This window comes from Pseudorasbora parva, chromosome 6 (assembly GCF_024679245.1).
Source record: "Pseudorasbora parva isolate DD20220531a chromosome 6, ASM2467924v1, whole genome shotgun sequence".
NCBI classification, from domain to species: Eukaryota; Metazoa; Chordata; class Actinopteri; order Cypriniformes; family Gobionidae; genus Pseudorasbora; species Pseudorasbora parva.
The window spans coordinates 27,785,393-27,811,034 of NC_090177.1; the positions used below are offsets into that span (position 1 = coordinate 27,785,393).

The window sequence follows — 25,642 nt, forward strand, 5'->3', positions numbered from 1 at the left end:
CCTGATTTATATCTTAACCTGGCCTATTATATCCTATCTTATCCTGGCCTATCCTTTCCCAATTATACCCTGCCCTGATTTATCCTACCCTATACTACCCTATCCTACCCTCACATATCCAATACAATACATTGTGAAGAGGGCTGTATTATTTTTTGATATTCCAGTCTTTGAGCCTGAATCTATGAGTCATCTGGCACCAAATATGTCGTTTCCTCCATTTAGTGCAGTGAATCCAGCTCCATTTATATGTCATTGTTCTGTCTGTAATTTTGAAATATTTTCATCCCAGTGTCTGCTATGTATGCTTGTGATATTTGTGAGGTGCACATGTGATTTGTGTATGTGTGCATGAATGCGGTGGAGAGGTCATCCACATCTCTCGTCTACACGGCTCTTAGTGCAGACCCTTTGATGTGCTTTTAAAATGGCCATACAGCTCTCTGCTTTACCTCTCGCTTGACAATTGTTTATTAGTTTTGAAACGGCTTTAGTGGACATCAGGCTCTCTGAGATGGCGCTTTTGAGGAGAGGGCGACTCACAACTTACCAGAGACCCTCATCCCCAGGAGCTGGACCCATGACAGTGAGTCACGGAGATCTTTAAAGTTTAAAGGGAGACTCGGGACTGCCGGGGTAGGGAGTTTGAAGGATAGGGGAATGGATAGGGTGATCTTTTTTTCAGTAAGAGCAAGAGAAAGTTTGAGATGGTCGCAGAAGAGTGCGGGAGAGGAAAGAGACAAGGGAGAAGACCACCCTGGTCTTTAAGAGCTCATTGTGTGTGAGATTTATAGCAATGGTTACTGGTTGTGAGAGGTCTTTGAGAGTCCTGTGGAAGTGCTAAGAGGGTGCTACATAAACGCCTCAAGAGTATTAGGAAGCTGACATATATGCAAAAGGACAGCAAAACAAAGCAGTTTAATACTTGGCAAATCTTGGTAAGAGTTACTTGGGGTAAACATTCACAAAAAGCTGTATAATCCACCTAGTAGCTGGCTTCTAAATTGTTCATTCTAACATGACATGCATTATTATTATTATTATTATTATTATTATTATTATTATTATTATTATTATTATTAACATCATCTTACTTATTTTACAAAAAAAAAATCTAAAAACAAGATAGGTTTCCAGAGAAGCAACATTGCATAAAATATTAGCACTTATTTTAGACCTTATTAGAACTTATCTTTATTAAAAGTTTATCTTTAGTATCTTTATTAAAATGTTTTATTGCTGTATACTGGGATATTTACACTTTACAATAAGGTTTCATTAGTTAACATTAGTAAACTACTTTAGTTAACATGAACTAATAATGGACTGTGCTTCGAAACCATTTATTAATCTTTGTTAATGTTAATTTCAACATTTACTAATACATAATTAAAATACAAAGTTGTATTTGTTAACATTAGTTAAAGGACAACTCCAGTGAGAAACGCACCTAGGGGTAATTAACAGATGGTTACCGAGTAGATCGTTCTCTGGGATGCGTTTTCTTGAAAATAGAATGTAAAGAGTTTTATCTCTAAAAACAGATTAGCTTATAACGCTAGTCTATGGGGCACAGGGTAGACACAGGGTGGTAAAATTAAATCGCTAGTTAATACCACTAACAAGGCTCAAAATAGCCTCACACTAACACGGCAGCATAATGAGGGTCCCTACATGCAAACCGAAGCATTGAGAACTTTGTAAGAGTACAAACAGTTTAATAAGAAGATACGTTGTAAACATAGTGCCTTACGCGTTCACGGACAGGCACCGTCTCGAAAAACAGTCTCGATGAATCGATCTACGAGCGCTGTTCTAAGTGAGCTGGTCGATAGGAATTAAGTTTGTGAAATGTAATAACATGGACATTTTTATTTTTATTTATTTATTTTCTCTGTTGTGTTCAGTGTTTTCTTCCGGAAACAACGGACTATATGAGATTCCAAGTCACAGTTCATCACTTAGCAGAGCTCTCGTCGCTCGATGAGTCGAGACTGTTTTCCAAGATGGCGCCTGTTCGTGAACGCGAAATGCACTATGTTTATAAAAGTTCTTATTAAACTGTTTGTACTCTTACAAAGTTCTCAATGCTTCGGTTTGCATGTAGGGACCCTCATTATGCTACTGTGTTAGTGTGAGGCTATTTTGAGCCTTGTTAGTGGTATTAACTAGCGATTTAATTTCACTACCCGGTGCCCCATAGACTAGTGTTATAAGCTAATCTGTTTTTAAAGATAAAACTCTTTACATTCGATTTCCATGAAAACGCATCCCAGAGAACGATCTAGTCTGTAACCATCTGTTAATTACCCCTAGGTTCATTTCTCACCGGAGTTGTCCTTTAAAGAGATAATTCACCCGAAAATGAAAATTCTCTCATTTAAACACCTTCAAGTTGTTCCAAACCTGTATGAATTTCTTTGTTCAAACATTATTGAATGTTTGTAACCAAGCAGATCAGCAGCCATAGTGGGTAAAACATACTATAGTATCAGTGGCTGCCGAGATCTGCTTGGTTACAGACATTCTTCCAAATATCTAATATATTAGTAAACGATGACAGAATACATGTTTTGGGGGTGAACAATCCCTTTAATGCACTGTGAATTAACATGAACGGTCAGTTCATGTTAGTTAATACATTAATAATGTTAACAAATGAAACCTTATTGTAAAATGTTTCTTCCATATTGATTTATTTATGTTTATACTTTAAATAAGTAAAAATGTGTTATACACATTTAAAGATACAATCCCTGAAAACCTAGCTCTGAAAAACCATTTTAAACATTACATATCTCATAGTGTTTCTTTTAATGTGTTTTTTTATGTGTAGTTTTCTTTTCTTTCACACAACTGCGCGTGTGCATGTACTCTGGATGTGACGAGGGAATTATTTGTAAGAAGACACAAAGACATTCATGTGTTTAAATGTATTTTATTCAATCAAGGAAAGTTCCTGTTTACAATTTCCTTTCACAGCCTGGCATCTCATGCTCGTTTTATGTATTTCTATACAGGTTAAAATACCAAGCAGTCACAATCAAAATAATCATACATGAAGTACATCCTTAGACACAGTTTAATCCCCATGACTAATATAGTCCTTTTTTCTTAAAAAAAGCAACCAGCACAATGCTATTATCAATCATTTGCAGTGAGAAGTCACTTAAAGTTGCAATTGCTAAAATTATTACTGCAAGTTCTTTTTTTGTCACTGTTTTTCTAAAATCAGGAAATAAGTGCACAACTGCATTGCAGCTGCTTCCTCCAGAGGCTGTCATAAACATGTACATGTACAATTATAACATTTTGGATCAGTTTAATATAGAAATCTACTTTAGTAAATTACCACAAAAGGACCTTAAACGTGGTCCATTTACAAGTGTGTATTTGATATATGTGTGACTGTGCATCTCAGTGTCCTCACTGAAGGAGCGTTATTGTTACAGAATATTTTTTGGACTGTGTTTTGTTTTATTTTAAGCTCTATTGAACAGCATTTCGAGGGAATTCAGTGAGGTAATATGATGGATCAGTCTGTCCCTAGATAAGCAGTGCTTTATATTGGTTTTAGATTAATAATCCAGATACAGCAGTTTCTCCTGCACTAGTTTTTCACTTAATTTTTCACATCTCTTTCTCAGGAGTCAAGGAGTTACTGAGAGTTCAGATCATTTGTCTTCTCTCAAATAAAGAGAGACTCCCTGCAAATACGTCTAATCTTCCCTACCGCTCCTTTCATAAGCATCACTTTTCCCTCTCTCCATGGGACATGATACGTTCGCTCCGTCAGCTTGAGTCTTATCGCTGTGTATAAAGGGTAAGAAAACACTGGGATGTTTGGTTTTTAATAGGCCTGTGTGGTGTAATTGGCTAATTGCTTTATTTTTCTCTGAAGGGTTCTGTGTTCTGTCATAGAGGCAGGAGGCCATAAACACATATGAGCATCTCCCTCACTGTCAAGGCTTCCTGAGCTGTGATTTGCTGAGGGCTGCACTGGCACCACAGCCGATTGGCTGGGCTGAGGATGAATGGCCACGCTGACAACCAATGGGGCCAGATGAGGGTGAGCCGGGTGAGATATGGGGCGCTGCATTCTTGAGCACTAATCAAATCGTATGAGCTTTCACTGATGGGTATGTGTTATGTTTGTTGATTTCCCCTCATTAGTCTTGACAACATGTACATGTTCTTATGCATTTTTGTGCATGTGATGACTCATATTCATAGACATCTGTATAAATCCTCAATGTGGAAGGGGGTTTTAGCCAGTAAGTGTATCAGTTTGTTTCAAGAGGAACCAAGCCAAGCCTCAACAGATTCAAACAAATAAACACACACACACACACACACACACACACACACACACACACACACACACACACACACACACACACACACACACACACACATTATGCAGCAGGCTAATAAAGTTTATATTGAAGAGGTTCTGGGGTCAAAGGTCACACACTGCCCTCTGCTCAGCCTCCCCTCACCACTCCATCTAGCGCTCCAACAGGAGTGCTGAAAATACCCTGTGATGGATGCAAATCTGAACATTTCCCTCATTCCCTCCCCCTTTCTCAGTCTACCTTTCTGTACTCATCAGACCATCTCTCACCATTCCTATTAGTCCAGATGAAGATGGATATGGACAGTTAGTTATTTTAATTATTTATGGATTAAGGCGGTGCTCTAAACCTCTCTTGTAATTCTTTAATGTCTTAAAAAGGGTCCTGAGCATGTTTTATATTACCTTTTATAGTATTTATATTTGTTAATATTTGAAAAATTCAACAGTTCTTTTATCTTTGTTCTTTGAGTTTATTCAGTTATATATAGCCTACAATTGGTTTATAAGGAATCCTTGCTGAATAAAAGTTGTAATCATTCTGACCCCAAACTTTTGAAGGTAATTTGAGATCCGTATGATAAGTAAGGGATAATGTACACCAAGCCGGTTTTTATCGCAGAATAAACCCCAACAGAGTGAGCAGGTCTTGCATCACTCTGAAGGGGTTTATTCTGCATAACAACCGGCTGGGTGTACATTATCCCACTTATTACACGGCTACTAGTCTCAAATAAATTAGACACAAAATATTGTCTTGAGATTAAATATTTTATTAGCTCTTACACAAAGCTTCCGCAAAAGAAAAACAGTTCCAAACTGCTTTAAGCCTTTATCTATTGCTGCTAAATGTTGAAAATGAATGCTGAAAGGGTTAGTTTACCCAAAAATGAAACCAAACCTATGATTTACTCACCCTCAAGTCATTATAGGTGTATATGACAGTCTCCTTTCAGACAAATACAATCGGAGTTATATATATGTTTATATGTTTGTTTCAATTTTATATTTATCAAGACATCCTGAAATAAAGAAGTATCACGGCCCACAAAAAATTAAGCAGCACAACTGTTTTAAATATTAATAATAAGAAATGAGTATAAATTACATGAAAAAAAAAAAAAAAAAAAAAATATATATATATATATATATATATATATATATATATATATATATATATATATATATATATATATATATATATATATATATGTGTTACATATATATATATATATATATATATATACATATGTTTTTTTTAAAGTATTTTTGATATACTCAACAACAAAACAAAGTTTCAAAACAAAACAAAAATAAAAAATGTTTTGAAACTTTGTTTTGTTGTTCATATATATATATATATATACAGTCACTGACAAAAGTCTTGTCGCTTGTGTACAAATTGACCTAAAGTGCCGCTGAAATATATTTCTAATCAAGATTTTTTTACAAGAAATGGCTCATTTTAATCCCACCAGCTTTTGTGATAATGTTTCAGTGAAAAACTAAACTTTCAAAAAGTATTCTAATATTCACAGCTTGGTAAAGCCCATTGAGTCAATTTTTGCAAAGACATAAGTGTTGTCACCTTGTCATATGAGCTTCGCCTGTGACTAATATTGGATCAATTAGGTCTCAAGTGTGTATAAAAAGAACCCCAGTACAGTAGACCTTCACATCAACTGCAACTAGACCTCTGCAAACATGCCTAAGATTCACCCTGAGACTAAAGTTTTGATTATCAAGAGGCTGAAGACCAGATCCACTGCTGATGTGGCAGACACCTTCAATGTGTCTCAGCGTCAAGTACAGAGGATAAAAAAAAGATTTGAAGAGACTGGAGACGTTTTTGACAAGCCCAGGTCAGGCTGACCCCGCAAGACAGCTGGTCGAGAGGACCGTTTGTTGGCCAAGGCCAGCCCATTTTCCACTGCAGCAGAGCTCCACGAGACCTGGTCACCTGAAGTCCCTGTGTCAACCAGAACAGTTTGTCGGATTCTATCTCGAAATGGCCTCCATGGTCGAATCAGTGCCCAGAAGCCAGCACTAAACAAAAGACAATTGAAAAACCGTGTGGCATTTGCCAAGGCCCACAGCCTGCTAAAAGGATGGATGCAGGAAAAGTGGCAGAAGGTGGATTTTTCAGATGAATCTTCTGTTGAATTACACCACAGTCGCCGCAAATATTGCAGGAGACCTACTGGTGCCCGAATGGATCCGAGATTCACCCAGAAAACAGTGAAGTTTGGTGGCGGAAAAATCATGGTCTGGGGTTACATCCAGTATGGGGGTGTGCGAGAGATCTGCAGGGTGGAAGGCAACATCAATAGTCTAAAATACCAAGAAATCTTAGCTACCTCTTATATTCCCAACCATAAAAGAGGCCAAATTCTGCAGCAGGACGGTGCTCCATCGCATACTTCCATCTCCACATCAAAGTTCCTCAAGGCGAAGAAGATCAAGATGCTCCAGGATCGGCCACCCCAGTCCCCAGACATGAACATCATTGAGCATATGTGGGGTAGGATGAAAGAGGACGCATGGAAGACGAAACCAAAGAATATTGATGAACTCTGGGAGGCATGCAAGACTGCTTTCTTAGCTATTCCTGATGACTTCATCAATAAATTGTATGAATCCTTGCCAAACCGCATGGATGCAGTCCTTCAAGCTCATGGAAGTCCTACAAGATATTAAATTTGGATCTCACAGCACCACAACTTAATTTGCTGACATATTTTTGTATTTGCAGTAAATTTGTTCCATTTCTGTATAGGCGACAAAACTTTTGTCTTGCCAAAATTTGACCTTTCTGTCTTGATTAAATGATAAATATTTTTTTCTGTGAAAATTATTTATTTCAGTGCATTAAACATCATTTGGGAGGGTTTTAGCTTTTCATATGAGCTATTTCTAACACCAATGAATTAATTAAAAGTCAGGTTAATATCAGGTATTTCTAGAAAATATATATATATATATATATATCAGTTTATATTATATATATCAGTTCCTCACACAAAGCATTTATACTTAAGTGACTAAATGATCAATTATATACTCTCGATTTGTATCAGCTACTTTTATGCTGCTTTTTTTTGAAGTGTCACAAACCTGGTCACTAAAAAAACAGAACAACTTGGACATCTCTTATTTTTGTTCCATGAAAGAAAAAGAATCATACGAGTTTAGAATGACACTATAATCATTTGGGTGAATTATTCCTTTTACATAAGTATACAAACCTCAGACACCTTAGTGTGAGCAACTGTTTAAGACGCACGCAGGCCCGCACGCAAACAGAGAGACAACATGTCTAGTGATCTATGGGGTGGAGATGGACGCGGTGTCCTGTCGTGTGGGTAAGACACGTCCTGGGACACAGGAATCAGAAGGGGGTGTTTTTGTGTTCTGTTTTAATCAACTTCCTCTCTGTGCCACAGAACTTCCTGTGCCTGTTCCGTGAAAGGAGACCCACCAACTTCCCTCCACCTCTAAACCGGAATGAGTGTGTGCATGTGCACGTGGGTGCCCATCATGCATATCGTAAGTTATTGCCACCTGCCACACTATACATTCTCTCTCTCTACAGCCTGTAGTCATTAAGATCATTTCAGTGTTTGTCTACAGTGTGTAACTGTTAAATTGTAGCCACTTCATTATGTTCAGTGGGATTTGGGTATCAATGCATTGCAAGTTGGCCAAACATATGGGTCAATGACATGATGCTTAACGGATGACCTGGAAATGTATTCAAAATTATATTAAAAATGTTGTTTATACATTTGAACACACCTCTTGTTTTTTTTTTTTTTTTTTTTTTTAAGTAATTAATTAATTGAAATGAATTTTGATATTTAATCAAGATAAAGTAAAAAATGCCAGAGTGATACTGTCTTGATATCATAATGAAGAAAAAAACTTCAATGAAAGAATGGAATTGTTGAAAATAAAACATTAAGTAGGCCAAAATTATATATATATCAATTTTACTCAGGACATGCTAGCTGGCAACATAGGATTCCATTCTTTATGCTAAGCTAAGCTAGCGGCAACCCTGCCAAACTAAAACAATCCATTCACTGACACAAAAATGCATTTGCCCACATATCTAAATGTTGGAAAGAAGTTGAATAAGCCCTTTTCTAAAAATGGTGGAGTGTTCCTTTAAGATGTGGGGAAAAAAACTTAAAAATATATTTTAAAACATTTTGGGAAATAATTATTAAAATGTGTACACACGTTTTCACGATGTGAGATATCATGTGGTTCAACTACATAAAAAAAATCTAGTGTTATTCATGAATTAATCATTTGTTATTTGAATATATAAAAATATTTGCCAAAAACAACAATTTAAAAATATATTTCAAACATTTTTGGAAATAATTAAGATGCGGTGCACACGTGTTTTCAAGATGTAAGATGTTATGCGACTCCATAGAAATTTAGCGTTATTCATGAATTAATATTTTGTGATATTTGTATTCATGTGTGAGGATATATGTTATTACTTCTTACTTGATGGTTGCACCAAATTAGATGTTAAGGTCTATTCAATTAAAACTGTTCTATTAAAGAGGTATAAAAGTTATTTAAGACACATTAAACCAAAACGGAACACAAAGATTACATTTTCTAGGAGCTTAGCACGTTTACACTATTTTATGACATTGGCCCACAGGCTTTCATACAGCCACCAGCCCATAACACTCAAGCTCAGCCTTTGTCACTTCACTGAAGGGCAAACAGGGAGCGTCTGGATCGGTGAGGTCACCTGTGACCTGAAAAACGCATGTGACAGATTAAAAGATTTTAAATCTATGGCACGTCCAAACAAAAGTTCTAATGATTTAGGATATGGGCTTACATTTACACATAACGTGAAATATATCTATTTATGCTACAGTAATTTTCCATCATTAGAAACGAAGAAATGGTGACTTGTGGATCTCTGTGTTAAGATTACAGTATTCTTTGGGGATTGGAAACCAAAGCTCCCCTGTTCCCGACCCCGGTCCTGTATCTTTCTTTCGCTCTCCCCTTCCTCTCTCGTTCTTGTTTGATGTCACTGTAAGTGGAGTCTCTGGGTGGGCTTGGACGGTATCGGGTCTTGGACTGACTGACTGCTCCATCATGTTGTTTTCTGGCAACACTACAGACAAATGATCAAGACACATCCATTCCTTTGCTCCGTAGCGGAACAGAGCGGTCTGGATATGCCATGTGCTGTTAAACGGCAACGGTCCTGCTTTCCATCCCTCCTGTACTGGCAGGTTTAAAGACATACTGTTGAGATTATCAAAAGTAGTTTAAGAGCAGAAACAACATCCCAGCTTCCAATGGGAAATCATTTATTACTGCCGGTGATGAGTGTGTGTCTGTGTGAGAGTGAGCTAGTGTGTTTTGTTTGTATCCAGCATCTCTGCAGTACGTGATAAAAATGTTAAGACGCATTCAGTTTGAGTTTAGATTGGCCATTTGTTTTGGTCGACCAGCATGCGTGTGATTTTGGTGCAGGTGAATTACCGTAGAGGTCAATTAGACAGCGCCCTCTAGTGGCTCACTGCTGAATTGAGGTAAAGCTTGAACCATACAGCCACAACAGGATGATTCCAGTTTTATCGCATGTGCTGTGTGAATTGATTTGAAGAAAGAATTTGGACTGGTTTGTTGAAAAATAAGAGTTAAGATGCTGACCTGCTGCTATAATATGTAAAGAACCTTTAAAAATCACCCTCTGTGATTCAAATCAAGCTAAAAAAAGAATCTGAGTATTAGGATTTGAAAACGTTATATAAAAGGAGCAGGAAATGTTTCACACTAATTCTTGGTCACTGATCAAACAGTGACATTGGTTATGAGACTGGCGATCTTTTGTACAGTCTTACGAAGCTCGAGATCTGCTATACCAAATATTATATTGTATATTTTTGTTACAATATTCATTTAAATATTTGACTCATTGTTATGCTGGTTGTGTTCAATGAGAAACAAATGCATTCCATTTGTATGATGCAAAATGTAAGCATCTTCACTAGTGGACTCAGAAGTTTGGATCCGTTGTGTAAATTATTTACATCTGTTTAATATTGCTTTGTTCGCAAAAAACAGGTAGCCCATTGTTCGTTCTTGCCATTTTATAATGGCTGAGCTTATTTCTGCGGCATGGACGTATTTGGAGTTACATAAACATTTATGCAGCAGTATTTTTTAAAGGGAGATTCACCATGTCTTGTAAATCTGTCTCTTTCTTTGAAGTCTTATCTGGCTCGAGACATTGATCGTAGTGCTGGAGTGATCCTGTGGAATCCCAGTCCTCTGTGTGTGTGTGTGTGTGTGTGTGTGCCTGTGTGTGAGTCTGTGTGTGTTCCTACACTATAAGGGGCCGGCAGAAGACCCTGCTACATATTTTACAGTTGAAAGATTAAGTCATATCATTAGCCAAATTTAAAAGGTTAAAAACTAAATCTGTCTGTCTGTCTGTAATTTACTGCAATTGTGCAGACTTCAAATGTGTTTTATTTTTTATTTTTATTATTACTATTAATTTGAATAGCATTAACAATTCCTGCTGCATTTGTAATATTTAAAGGCAATCCCTGATGTTTTTGTTTTTTGTTTTTTTTATAGAAATCAAATTACAAACATTCAGGCATCACAGATATAAACAATATTAATACATCAAATAATTACATATAACATAATATAAGTAAAAAATTAAATAAATTTAATTTATTATTTAATAACTTTAAATTTAAACAATTTAAGAGACTAAAAATAAATGTCAGTTTTAATTTGGAATAATTTGAAACATGGTCTTGATTTGAAAATTTTGATTTATAAATATGGAACTTAAATAATAAAACAAAGAGATTTGCAATATTACATAAACTCCTGTCTTTACAAAGTATGTAATAATCTGTTTCCCTTCAATTGTGATCGTATGTGTTGTTTTAGATGCTAGATCATTTTCAACACTTTTCCAGAATGTTATACAAAATGAACAACCATAAAGAGATTCTTGTTCGGTCTTACAAAAGCTACAATTATTATCAACAGGCTTGAATTTTGAGATAAACAAATTTGGGGGGATATATATTATGCAGTATTTTTAAATATAATTCTCTAACTTTGTTTGTGATACAAAATCTAAAAGGAACAAGCTGGCAATCCCTGATCCCAAATCATTTGTGAGTAATGATGACTGGTTCCTGTGTAAATCCCATAGGCCTATAGACTGTTTCAAACATGTGCTGCTACACCCCCCAGTGGACATAAAGCTGATCGCATCTCTGAGCAGTACAGTTTTATAGCATATTTGTGCTTTGCTTTTCAAACAGTGAAACTATTTTGCATAGATCTGTCGCTGTTTGCTTTAAATATTAACGTAGTTACTCTCTCTGGCCCTCTAAATCATTTATATGCGATCAAATAGTCATTTGCCGAACCCAGTGTAAACAGACACAAAGTTATGTTGTTATGGTTTGTTATATTCTCCAAATTATATCGAATAAATCCATAAGATAACACATAGAGCTGGTTTAGTCTATAGTGGAATAGTGTGCTTATAAGCTCCACATGACTCTATTGCTGACTGCTCTGTCCTCATTGAGGCGGAGACCCATGGCTCTCTGACTAGTCTCTGTCTAGTACTGCGGGATCAGAAATCAACAAACAGATTTTACCGGCATCTGTCTTGCTGCATTACATGGTATTGAATCGCTCATTCTGGACCAGAGCCCTGCTGGTCCATCATATTTAATAAGCATAACAGTGAGCTGGCCTGTTAGTTATTTTAGTGCGTTTTCACACGTGAAAGTCCGCACCAAGGTCCGAACCAAAGTTCGTGTTTGGACATTTGGTTCTTTTTGGTTTGCTTTCACATTGCAGTTATGTTAGCGCACCAAAGAACTTTACATGACGCACTGGCGTCCTGTCGTCATCATCTATGTGGGCTGCATCTTAACATTGATTGGTTTGTTAGCGGACGTGCGTCTGACGTCAGTGTGTTGTCAATTCAGCGGCTAACTTTGACAAGAATGAATGAACAGACGCATCGTTGCCAATACTGTTAATATTATGGCTTTACTATCTGCAGCACCAACTATACTCGAGGCAAATTCACCAAATGAACGTCCTCGTTGTGCAAACATTTTATCGGCGCCGACAGGAAAGGAGGAGCTCCTAGAAGATAGGCTTTTTAGCCAAACAATGTATTTTATTTTATAGTTATGTTTAAATATTATAATGTCATTTTTAAATTTCATCTAGGCTATATTGATTATGAAACGTGCAGAGATGTGCAATATATGTCAAAGACATCGAGTCAGAAATAATTTTGACCACTTCATTAAGATTTGTTTTGTAGAAAGCTTTGTATTTTGTATCTTAATTTTAATAAATGTTTCATCGTTTGCCTGAATTTAATAAATAATAAATAATATAGCAGACAGCCCGTGACGGAGCGATCATTTGCGTTGCACATGAACTGGAGCGGTCTAATAAATAAACCGAAACTCATATAGTCAAGCAGAGCACGCTGTTCACGCGAGCTGACATGACTACACAAGCGGTTCTGTTTAAAATGCTGCGCGCTCCATCACTGCATGTGCTGTGAGTTTAATCTGTGTTTTTTCACTAATCCTACACCAGAACTTCCTGTAAATGGTCTGAAAGTCCAAACTATACAGAAAATGCTTTCACACAAGAAACGAACCGAACCTTTGTCCTGTTTGGTCCGGACCGAGACTACCTCTTTTCGTCGGACCAAATTTCGTCTGTTTGGTCTGGACCATGGTCCGAGGGAGGTTTCACACCTGTAATTTTGGTTCATACCAAACTGAAAAGTCCGAAAATCCGGACCAAACAAGGTAGGTGTGAAAGCACCTTTATAGACCCAAGTTTTTTTTCATCCTCAACACTCTTTATCATGGAGTATTGAGAGTTGTGATCCCTAACATTAAATGCATTGGCCAGGATATATGAAGTGCGTCTCTGTGAGTCTGCACTTTTTTCTAGAGTGCTATAAATGTATTATATATCCGTAATCTCATCATAAAATACTTTTGGGCCTTGTAATATCAAAGGTTTTGAGGCACGCTGTTCCAGGTACACCAGGCTCCACCCTCTCACTCTTCACTGTCTCCAGTTTTGTGTGTCCTCTCTGTTTGTAACAGAAGACCGGACCAAAACCGCACACCAGGATGAGATTCCCGGATCCATTCCAAGAGGATCTCTTCCCACCAGCGCACCTGCACCTTCACCTTCACCAGCGAGCACTTCCGGAAACAACACTGCTTCTTCTTCGTTGATGGAGTGCGCCAGTCCCATCCAGTTCCCTTCCAGTTCCCTTCCAGTTACCGCACTCCTCGACTCTGGGTCAGCCGGTAATTTTATCTCGGGGACCCTCTGCCACCAACTCAAACTCCGCACGACCGCCACTCCGACTATTTACCAGATCCAATCGATAACCGGAAGACCTCTTGGTCGGAGGCAGGTCAGTCGCTCCGTCGGCATTCAAGTTGGTATCCTCCGCATGGAACGATTACATCTGCTGGTTCTAAAGGAGTCCACTGCTGACATCATCTTAGGGCACTCCTGGTTACTCCTGGAAGACGGGGGAAGTCCTGAAGTGGGGCAACACCTGTTTCCCGGACTGCTTCCCATCTCCACCGGTACGTCCCTCTTCTCGTTCCCAAAAACTCCATGTCTGCACCACATCCATCAAAAGCCCGGTAGAGCGATGTTCGGTGGATGTCCCGTCCTGTTACACCCCCTTCAGCGACATCTTCTGTCCCCAACGGCCTTCCAAGCTACCTCCCCATCAGCCATGGGACTGTGCCACTGATCTGCTGCCCGGTGAACCAGTGCCCAAAGGAAAGATCTAACCTCTCTCACTTCCGGAGGAGAAAGCCATGGAGCAAGGCTACATCCGTCCATCAACTTCCCCTGTTGCTTCGAGTTTCTTCTTTGTGGCAAAAAAGGATGGAGGCTTGCAGCCTTGCATCGATTACCGGGCACTCAATAAACTCACCGTCAAATCCAGGTACCCCCTTCCTCTTGTCCCAGCTGCCCTGGAACATCTCCGTGGTGCCACTGTGTTCACGAAGCTGGACCTCTGCAACGTGTACAACTTCATCCAGATATGTGAGGGGGATGTGTGGAAGACCGCCTTTGTCACGCCCACCGGCCATTATGAATATCTAGTCATGCCGTATGGACTCGCCAACGGCCCTTCCGTATTCCAACATTTAAACTATGAGGTGCTCCGGGAGTTTCTCCATAAGTTCTTGCTGGTCTACATCGACGACATCCTGATCTACTCCCAGAGCCTGGCTGAACATCACCGACACATTGCGGAGGTCCTCCAACGCCTGAGGAGCGTCCACCTGTACCTGAAAGCCGAGAAGTGTACATTCCACCAGCCCTCAGTGCAGTTCCTCGGGTACAACATCGACCGCAGTGGCATCCGGATGGACGAGGGGAAGGTGGAAGCCGTCCGATCCTGGCCAACTCCATCCACTGTTAAAGAGCTCCAAAGATTCCTTGGCTTCGCCAATTTCTATCGACGATTCGTCCACCAGTACAGTACCATCTCCAGTCCACTCACCAGCCTCCTCCGTAACAAGCCCAAGTCTCTGTCCTGGACTCCAGCTGCCAACGAAGCCTTCCAGACCCTGAAGAACACCTTCACCACCGGTCCCCTCCTCGTCCACCCCAATCTGGATCTCCCTTTCATCGTGGAGGTGGACGCCTCCACCACAGGAGTGGGAGCGGTCCTTTCTCAGCAGCAGGGGAATCCAAGTCACCTCCATCCATGTGCCTTTTTCTCCCGCAAACTCAACCCCGCGGAAATCAACTATGACATCGGCAACTGTGAACTCTTCACCATCAAGCTGGCTTTGGAGGAGTGGAGGCAATGGTTAGAGGGCACCAAACATCCCTTTCTGGTTGGGGTGTGATGAGATCTTGTTCCAAGAGATCTCGCGAGACTAAACTGTGACGAGATTTCTCGTCGAGGTGAAAATCTGTCTCGTCATATTCGTATGACCTGCCTGGTCATGAAGGAGTGTAAGGGTGAAGTTTATATTACGGTTCCACTCCAGTTTTTTAGAGAAATAAAAACGATTTAATTCAGGTGGATAATCATAACAGTCGCTTTAATTCCATCAGCTTATCTAGAACGAGCTGTTCAGAGTCTTGCGAGCTGTTCGCAGCACTGATCAAGTGACGAGAAGATGAGCATGTTATGAGTGTCTGTTACATGTTAGGAAAGTTCAGCATGTGTTATGAGTGTGTGTGTGTGTGTTACATGTTAGTGAACGACCGTGGTGGAGGATTCGTTGCGTAGCAAAAGCGGCAGACTTAAATTTTAAACTGCGCATTCAGCACCACCGCTGCCCAATCACAGAGTATACGCACAATCACGAAATTGAAAGTAAAATGGAATGCGCATTTAAAACGCGTTTCAATAAGTTACTGCTGTTTGAAAGCAGCTCCCTGAGGTATGAAAATTTCTCCCAATATTAAAACTATCTGGTTGTTTAACATCTCTTAGCTCTGTATCTGTATGCTTGAAGAAAAAAATGGTCTCTATTTGCACTTTGAATGTTAGGTTATAGTTATGGTTATTGTTTGCACTTAATATCTATCATAGATTTTTAGGAAGGAGTTCAGGAGGAGAAAAGTTGAGCTCGTGCAGTTCTTAGGCCTGAAGAGACAATCAGGAAAGAGTACTGCTGTATTTTACTGTATATGGTAATTCATACTCAGATAGTAGAAATTAAATGACATTCATTACAAGATGATTAGTTAAAACATTTCAAATGCACCTGAAAACAATTTTTAATTTGTAGTCATGTATTTCATCATTGTGGATTTCTTAAAAATACTATGTAAAAATCTTTTCTCGTTCTCATGAACCCGATCTCGTGTCTCGTCTCGTCTCGTGAGATTAGTGTCTCGTCACACCCCTACTTTCTGGTACTCACAGACCATAAAAACTGAAGAGTTATCTCCGCGAGGCCAAACGCCAGGCGCGATGGCCGCTATTCTTCACACGGTTTCACTTCAACATATCATATCGACCTGGCGCTAAGAACATCAAGGCAAGCGCCCTTTCACGTATCCATGTTCCAGAGGAGAACACAGAAGAACCAGAACCCATCCTTCCTGCGCAACTCTTCGTTGCTCCGATCACCTGGTCAGAAGAGACGCTGCCCTCTGCCAATGCCTCCACCCACGTTCTGCCGGTTTCCCTCTTAACTTATATAGTGATGGCCGATTTCATAACACGTCTTCCTGAAGCCTCGGAGCTTAATGAATCAGCATATAGATTCATGATTCGAATCGCGTGTCAAACCACCAAATTGCTGAAATCATGTGACATTGGCGATCTATCTGAACTGCTGATTCGATACACTGATTCATAACGCTCCGAAGCTTTATGAAGCTGTGTTCTGAAATTGGCCCATCACTATGTAAGTTGTTATAGTTGTTGTTATTTGTTTCTCGTCGCTTCATAAAATTATTGTAGAACCACTGTAGTGAGATTTGTAAGGCTTTGTAACAAACGTCTTTAGTGCCTTTATGGGTCTTAAGAGAGGAAATGACATTGTTGTCAATAAAGGTTTTTCTGAGCCATCAGATTTCAACAAAAATATCTTCATTTGTGTTCCGAAGATGAACAAAGGTCTTACGACAGAATTCTTGGGTGAACTAACCCTTTAGTAAAGGTCTTCTGAAGCGAAGCGATGCATTTGTGTAAGTAAAAATATTCATATTTAACACGTTACAAAGTAAAATATCTAATTTCCACCAGGCCGCCTTCCATATTCAACTTACGTAAAAAGTGAAAAAGATATAGACTCACTGGCCACTTTACTAGGTGCACAGTACCAAGTCCACTTTTGCTTTCAGAACTGTCTTTATTATTCGTGGCAGGGATTCAACAAGGTGCTGGAAACATTCCTCAGGCATTTTGGTTCAGCATTGGCCTCACAGTTGCTGCAGATTTGTCAGCTACACATCCATTTGTCAACCACATCCTAAAGGTGCCTTAGTGGATTGAGATCTGGTGACTGTAAAGGTCATTTGAGTAACCAGTTTTAACAACATTCTCAAACCAGTTTAAGATTATTTGTTTTGTGACATGGTGTATTATCCTGCTGAAAGTAGCCATCAGAAAATGGTATACTGTGGTCATAAAGGGATGGACGTGGCCAGCAACAATACTCAGGTCGCCTGCGGCATTTAAAAAATGCTCAGTTGGTACCAAGGGGCACAAAGTGTACCAAGAAAATGTCCCCCATACCATTACACCCCCCATCAGCAGCCTGAACTTTTAATACAAGGCAAGATGAATCCATGCTTTCATGTTGTTTACGTCAAATCCTGACCCTACCATCTGAATGTTGCAGCAGAAATCGAGACTTATCAGACCAGGCAACGTTTTTCCAATATTCTAGTGTCCAATATTGGTGAGCCTGTGCCGGTGTGGTTTTCTGATTTGCTTCAAGGTTCATCATGTTCTGCATTGAGTTACTGTTGCCTTTCTATACGCTTGGACCAGTCTGGCCATTCTTCTCTGAACTCTGGCTTCAACAAGGCATCTCGGACCACTCTCTGTAAACCCGGGATGGTTGTGTGTGATAATCCCAGTAGATTAACTATTTCTGAAATACTCACCAGCCTGTCTGTCACCAACAACCATGCCAAAATCACTTAAATCCACATTCTGCTTAGTCTCTGCATCTGCTTAGTTTCAATTTCCGCAAATCATCTCAACCTGTCTTCATGCCTAAATGCATTGAATTGTTTCCATGTGATTGGCTGATTAGATACATGTGGTTGAACAGGTGTACCTAATAAAGTGGCTAGTGAGTGTATTGCTGCGTTCGCACCATGTTGTAATTATCGTAGTGTTGAGATGACAACACGTGGGTTTTCTGACCTCGGACTGGGAATTCTGCATTTCAGTTCAACTTTATCAACACCTAAATGAATCTACTGTAGCCGCCAGGTGGTACAGTGTTCACATGGTATAAATTGGAGTGCTCAGAAATGTCCCAGTTTACAAGTTGTAATTACAAGTTCTACGCAGACGTGAACGTTTTTACAAGTTGGAATCCTGTGATAACAGTTATTATGACACGGCGTGAACGTACCTTATACTAACTATGGTTACTGTAGTAAAACCATGGTTAAATGTGGGTTACTCTGCTTTTACTCCAAATATCATTGTTTTTACAATAGTTACTATAGTAAACCATCATGATTTTTTTTTAAGGTGCACCATAAATCCTTTGAGTCACCTCAAGAGCGTATGGAGATTCCCCAAAGGTCTTTGGAACCTCAGTTGCTGCGTCAAGGCTTGGTTTTGCAAAGCAACATATGACGTCTTGTTACAGATCATTCAGTTTGATTATTATTATCATAAAATATGAGGATTGAATTTCTACACCAGTGAATGTACATAGTAAATTAACACAATCGTTTTTTCCCCCCATGCCACTGCAAATGAAGCTGAATAAAGGCATCTGGTTCCTTGAGATTAAAAGAGCAAATCAAAGCTGAATAAAGCGGCTTTGTGTGTCTAAAGGTTCTCTATATCCTTCAGAGTATTTTTTTTTTTTCTTTGTGGTCGGGCAGGTTTAGTGGGATTTCAGCAGGACCGGTTTATCCAGGGGAGAACTGGTGTTTGTGTGCCGCGCGAGGAACTGCTCAAACCTGTTCTCCTCGTCAGTGGGGAGGAGGGGGAGGAGGAGCGGGAGGAGAGGAGCGCAGGGCGTATTAGAAACTCTTCTTTACCTTTCCTCTGTATTTCTTTCACATTCCCAATAGTTTTCCATCCGATGTAACTCTCCGAGGGGCTCCGAAGGACACTGGCGTGACGAGGAGACCGGCAGCATCGCGTGATTGGCAGGTGGCGTGATTGACGTCCACAAGGTGGCACGGGGTGAGTGAACTCGTTTCACCCTAACACACTGTATCGATCAGGTGTCATGTGTTTTTGGTATATACTTACGCAATCAATTATCAATAACGCAACACTTCATTTTACACCCATATATTTCCAGATGAATCACAGTCACACATTCAAGCTATTTCAGCTGGGTGGGGTGGCGTAATATTTCTTCTTTTTTTGATCAGTGATATGAATTCATCTGGTCGGAGTGTTTTATTTCATTGTATCTGCGGCTATCTATTTTTATTATTAACAATACTGTTCCATATTAATTGGAATATTTAGCATATTCATAATCACAGGTGTTTTATGATAAATGAAAAAAAAATTAAACAAAACTTTTAAAATGTAATAATTAAATAATATTAAGAATGTGTCAATTGACTTTGTATCATAACCCCAGTATATGTTTACAAAGTTAAACATTTGCTTGCAACTTCCTCTCTCTCACTTACTTGCTTTTGTCTCCCTCGCTCTCTCCCTCCCTCTCCCTCTCTCATATTTTGATTGTTGTGCCCATTGTAATATACCAAGTGATATTAAACTGATATTACTCTGTTGACTTCAGCATCTAAAACATATAAAATACAAACATCCATCAAATGCAAAAAAACCCGAAACCAAGAGAAATCATAGGCAGTGATTGCACAATGCCAGACCTGATCCAACAATCCATCTCAGAAGCATATTTTCTCATGCATATTGATAATATTATTGTTATGCCCCAGGCCTGCACAGACTCCACTTTTACATCTTGCTGATTAAATGACAGATTTTGTAGGTTTTAGATCAATTACATGTAATATTTGATAATATGCCACTTATTTAGTGTCACCATGTATGACCTCTGACCCCAAAATGTCAAGGTCACTGAGAGTCAGAGGTCAGATCTGATCGCTATCACCTGCTAAATCTATATAGGTATATTGTAAAATGTAAGTAATCATATTTGCAAAGTCAGCTAAACGCGAGTTGAGTAGTGCGTGTGTGTTCTTGTTTATATTATATTGTTGGACACAAATGTCCCCAACAATGAAATATAAACCTGAGATCACTTTACATTGTGAGGACCAGCCAGCGGTCCCCACTTTTCAAAAGGCTTATAAATCAGACAGGATGAGTTTTTTGAGAAAGTAAAAATGCAGAATGTTTCCTGTGATGGGTAGGTTTAGGGGTAGGGGCAGTGTAGGGGGATATAATGTACAGTTTGTACGGTATAAAAACCATTATGCCTATAGAGTCCCCACAATTCACAAAAACACAACGCGTGTGTGTGTGTGTGTGTGTGTGTGTGTGTGTGTGTGTGTGTGTGTGTGTGTGTGTGTGTAGATGTGTGTGAAATGTGAAGTTTGCAGATCTGAGAGACAGGTTCTCTCTTGCTCCCATTGCTGTAACGTTCAAAACTGTTAGCTAACATATCCCGACATGCAGAGAGAGCGAAGGAGCAGGCGAAAATCACTCAGATCAAAATGCAAAAAAGATTGCATGGGAGAAGGGAGGGGGAGAGGGGTAACCACACCCTCCAAAGAGCCCTTAGCGGCAGGCGGTATCTCTGCAGGCAAGTCTTGCAGACAGGGTTAAATCCTAGAATGAGCTATTCTAAAGTTCAGATGTTTATATGCAGCTTTGCAGCACATTTCCCACTTTGTATTTGAAATTGAACACCCTGTATTCTCATAAAATATGCTTGTTTGCCATAAGCTTAAAGAAACGTTATGCACTCCCTACAGGGAAAAGTTTGTATCTGCCATAATTTACAGTGCCTAGACTAAACTAAATGTCTGTTTTGACTGTCATGTATTCATTTACAGTACTGTTCAAATGTTTGGGGTTGGTAGGATTTCTGAAAAACTAAATATTTTGCAACATTATAAATGTCTTAGTGTCACATTGGATCAATTTAATGGGTCCTGCACTGACCCAATCTTTTGAACAATAGTGTATATATTAATTGTCAATGTAGTCACATTTCAGTGCATTGCAATCATTCTATGACTAGTCCTTTACGTCAACCATGAATCATTTAGTTTCCGTGCTCTGGTAAAGATTTTGGAGGGAGTCATTTATGAGACAAATGAGAGGATGTTTGTAGATTGCACAGGTCAAGAAAAATAAGGTGAATGTCATATTTAGACGTTTGAGTAGTATGAGTCGAATGGAACCCTTTTATAAGCCGCATTACATAGGCCATAAATACACTTCCAGATCCTGTTTGTTTTTTGCTATCACACACATTCTGAAAAAGCCATCTCTCCTTATTTCTTACTCTCTCACTCTCTCATTTACACACTTATACATGCATACACAAATAAACTTAGGCCTACGGTGTTCACCTTGCAGAACAGGTTTTGCAAGACCAGCTTTTAAAAGCCTTTGTATATATGAGTGTAGAAATTTAAGCTCATATTTTAACAAGTTAAGCCAGAGCAACAGCTGAATGTGAACTTGCACCTATTGTTCTCTAATCAAGCTATGATTTAACAAATCTGTATCTCTTTAATAGTTTTTTTAATTTTTTTCCTCTTCCTATCCCTATTCGTAGGAAGACGAGTCAAGTGGCAGGTGTGCAGGAACACCAGCATGGCGTTGGAGAGCTTCTCTGAGCTCCTGCAGAAACTGCGGGAGGTCCATGAGCATGAATTAGAGGGTAAGACCCTTCTTCTTTTAACTGAGATTCCACAAAAGCATTAGCCTGGATGCCAGCAGAACTTAACCCCGCCCACAACATTTTAGGTGGGGAAGTTCGGCCTGGACTTGATCCGTTGTGGAGCAACTATGCTCGTCCAGAGCTGTTCGGACCAATCAAATTGTCAGGGCAGATGATCAACAGTAACGTAATTGTCCACATTCACCTTTACCATTATCCTTTACTGCAGTGGTTCCCAACCATGTTCCTGGAAGCCCACCAACAGTGCACATTTTGCATGTCTCCTCACACAACTACACCTGATTCAGGTCATCAGCTCATTAGTAGTGACTCTAAAACCGGATGTGGGTGTGTCAGACAAAGGAGACATGCAAAATGTGCACTGTTGGTGGGCCTCCAGGAACATGGTTGGGAACCACTGCTTAATCTTTAAAGGACAACTCCGGTGAGAAATGAACCTAGGGGTAATTAACAGATGGTTACAGAGTAGATTGTTCTCTGGGATGCGTTTTCATGGAAATCGAATGTAAAGAGTTTTATCTTTAAAAACAGATTAGCTTATAACACTAGTCTATGGGGCACAGAGTAGTGCAATTAAATTGCTAGTTAATACCACTAACAAGGCTCAAAATAGCCTCACACTAACACAATAGCATAACATGCAAACCGAAGCATTGAGAACTTTGTAAGAGTACAAACAGTTTAATAAGAAAATACTTTATAAACATAGTGCATTACGCGTTCACGGACAGGCGCCATCTTGGAAAACAGTCTCGACTCATCGAGTCACGAACGCTCTGCTAAGTGATGAACTGTGACTTGGAATCTCATATGGTCCGTTGTTTCCGGAAGAAAACACTGAACACAACAGAGAAAATAAATAATTAAAAATAAAAATGTCCATGTTATTACATTTCACAAACTTAATTCCTATCGACCAGCTCACTTAGAAAAGCGCTCGTGGATCGATTCGTCGAGACTGTTTTCTAAGATGGTGCCTGTCCGTGAACGCGTAAGGCACTATGATTATAAATTATCTTCTTATTAAACTGTTTGTACACTTACAAAGTTCTCAATGCTTCGGTTTGCATGTAGGGACCCTCATTATGCTGCCGTGTTAGTGTAAGGCTATTTTGAGCCTTATTAGTGTTATTAACTAGCAATTTAATTTTACCACCCTGTGTCTACCCTGTGCCCCATAGACTAGCGTTATAAGCTAATCTGTTTTTAGAGATAAAACTCTTTACATTCGATTTTCATGAAAACGCATCCCAGAGAACGATCTACTCGGTAACCATCTGTTAATTACCCCTAGGTTCATTTCTCACCGGAGATGTCCTTTAAATTCTTTTTTACAACACCGGCATAGATCATTTACACTCATCTTCTTCTACTTCTTCCAGCTTGCATGTGTCGAGTTGAATTCTGTTGAGAACTATGTGTCGCTCAACATACGTCACTTACACTTGGTTGTAGGTTTATGCAATTGAGTACAAGTGTAACAGAGGCCAGCTAGTAGTTGCTGTGCAAGTAAACCTCACTCCTCTGACCTCCAGAGACACTCTAGCAACTGAGGCTAGAGGTTGCAGCCTTTAGCCTCCTTGTTAGAGCGTCCGACTCTCATGCCGGTGGTGCCGTAACCCGGATGGGAGTGGGGTTAAGGGGAGTGAGTGTAACAGAGGCCAGCTAGAAGTTGCTGTTCAAGTAAACCTCACTCCTCTGACCTCCAGAGACACTCTACCAACTGACGCTAGAGGTTGGCACCTTTAGCCTCCTTGTTAGAGCGTCCGATTCTAATGCCGGTCGTGCCATGACCCGGATGGGAGTGAGGTTTAGGGGGGTGAGTGTAACGGAGGCCAGCTAGTAGTTGCTGTGCAAGTAAACCTCACTCCTTTGACCTCAAGAGATGCTCTAGCAACTGATGCTAGAGGTTGCAGCCTTTAGCCTCCTTGTTAGAGCGTCCGAGTCTAATGCCGGTGGTGCCATGACCCGGATGGGAGTGAGGTTTAGGGGATGAGTGTAACGGAGGCCAGCTAGTAGTTGCTGTTCAAGTAAACCTCACTCCTCTGACCTCAAGAAATGCTCTAGCAACTGACATTAGAGGTTGTACCTTTAACCTCCTTGTTAGAGCGCCCGACTCTCTTGCCAGCGGACTCGGGTTCGAGTCTCGCTTGGAGCGGGCTGTTCAAACAGGAGAGGTTACACAGAGCCATTTTCTTTTCTGGTTCGGTTGAAACACACCTCATAATCACAGCCCAATTGAGCAGTATCAGACTTATATTCTGACTAGTATCAGACTCATATTCTGACTAGTATCTGAGTATGACAACGCCAGGTTACCAAAGCATGCATGATTATATCAGTATTGCTGATGCAAAATATGGTCAAAAACTCTGCCCTCTTTTTCAAAGATATATTGCGAAAGGGTTTAATATAGATGCACATTTCATAAACCTCTGTTACAGCAACAATCAACAGTAAAACATATTTACATCACCACAAACAAGATAAGTTACAGTGTCATTCATCATTTTTTTCTGCTAAATCTAGTTATTTCAATAGGAATCTAAGCAATTGGGAGTTTCATGTGAGAGCGAAAAAATTCCCAATGCAGATTTTGGCTCAAGCCGATTCGATTGCACCCTGTGACGTCATTATCCGGTATGCATATTTTCCCGCCATTTTCAAAAAACCTACTTTTGCGAACTCGTCCTAGACGGTTCATCCAATTTGCACAAAAATTGAACCAGATGATCTTCAGAGCACGCCGACAAAAAATCTTGCAAATCATGTTGATTCGTCGAATCATTTTGGATAGACGCGCAAAAACATTTTACATAACGTTTGTGAAAACACACTTAAGGCAATATCTCCGCAACGCTTTATCGTATTCAAAACTAAACTTACATGTCATCACAAGCATGACCTGAGGCAACATGCAGCGTTTCAGCGCAGATCCACCTACTGGTCCGGAGATAAAATTGGTCTCTTTAGATTCCAGGCATCATGGCGAGTCGAATGATATCCAATTTTACCATGTCGGCCATTTTGGCTCTTGGCAATTTTGAATTATGTGCTAAAATGCTGTATTTTATGAACGCATGAACGGATTGTTACGAAACTTGGTATGAGTCATCACCACGATGCCCTGAAGTAGGCTGAGAAGTTTCGAAACAGCGCCATCTAGTGGAGTTTTTTTTTTTCAAACGCTTATAATTTTGGATGTGGTTGACATATTTTGATGGAAGTATGTTTTTTGGTCTCCTAAATCCTTGCCGAGTCCAACGATACCAGACTTGCCAGGTTTCGGCATATGGTTTGCGCAGCGTTGTAATTTAGCGCTTAAAAAACATTTTCTGATATCTTTGAACCGCTAGTCCGATCGAGACGAAACCAGCCTCAGAAGTTTGGAAACATAGGTCGATGTTTTTACTTCTATGCCCAAATCTCAAAATATTGATAGTAAGGGGTAGTAAAATCCAATCAAAGTCAGGTGTCAGTCATTTTTTACGTGTTTTTTCATATAAATGTCTATAACTCCAAAACAAAATATTTTCACCAAATTTGACACATATGTATGGGCTCACTATGAGGACACATAAAGAAATTGGTGGGATTGTGCATCTTGGTGGCGCTATAATAAAACAAAACATTAAATTCCCATTGACTTCAA

General features: G+C 39.6%; 1 protein-coding gene across 1 annotated transcript in view; it reads left to right on the forward strand.

The window, feature by feature from the left end:
• rbbp8l (retinoblastoma binding protein 8-like) overlaps positions 1 to 25,642 on the forward strand; it is a 47,788-nt gene that overhangs the window by 13,245 nt on the left and 8,901 nt on the right. The window contains exons 5-9 of the mRNA XM_067447328.1: positions 3,648 to 3,823; positions 3,902 to 4,078; positions 7,798 to 7,900; positions 19,199 to 19,313; positions 21,865 to 21,969. Of these exons, the coding sequence (XP_067303429.1) occupies positions 21,903 to 21,969 (67 nt within the window). The 5' untranslated portion in view covers positions 3,648 to 3,823; positions 3,902 to 4,078; positions 7,798 to 7,900; positions 19,199 to 19,313; positions 21,865 to 21,902. The remainder of the gene's footprint in view (positions 1 to 3,647; positions 3,824 to 3,901; positions 4,079 to 7,797; positions 7,901 to 19,198; positions 19,314 to 21,864; positions 21,970 to 25,642) is intronic.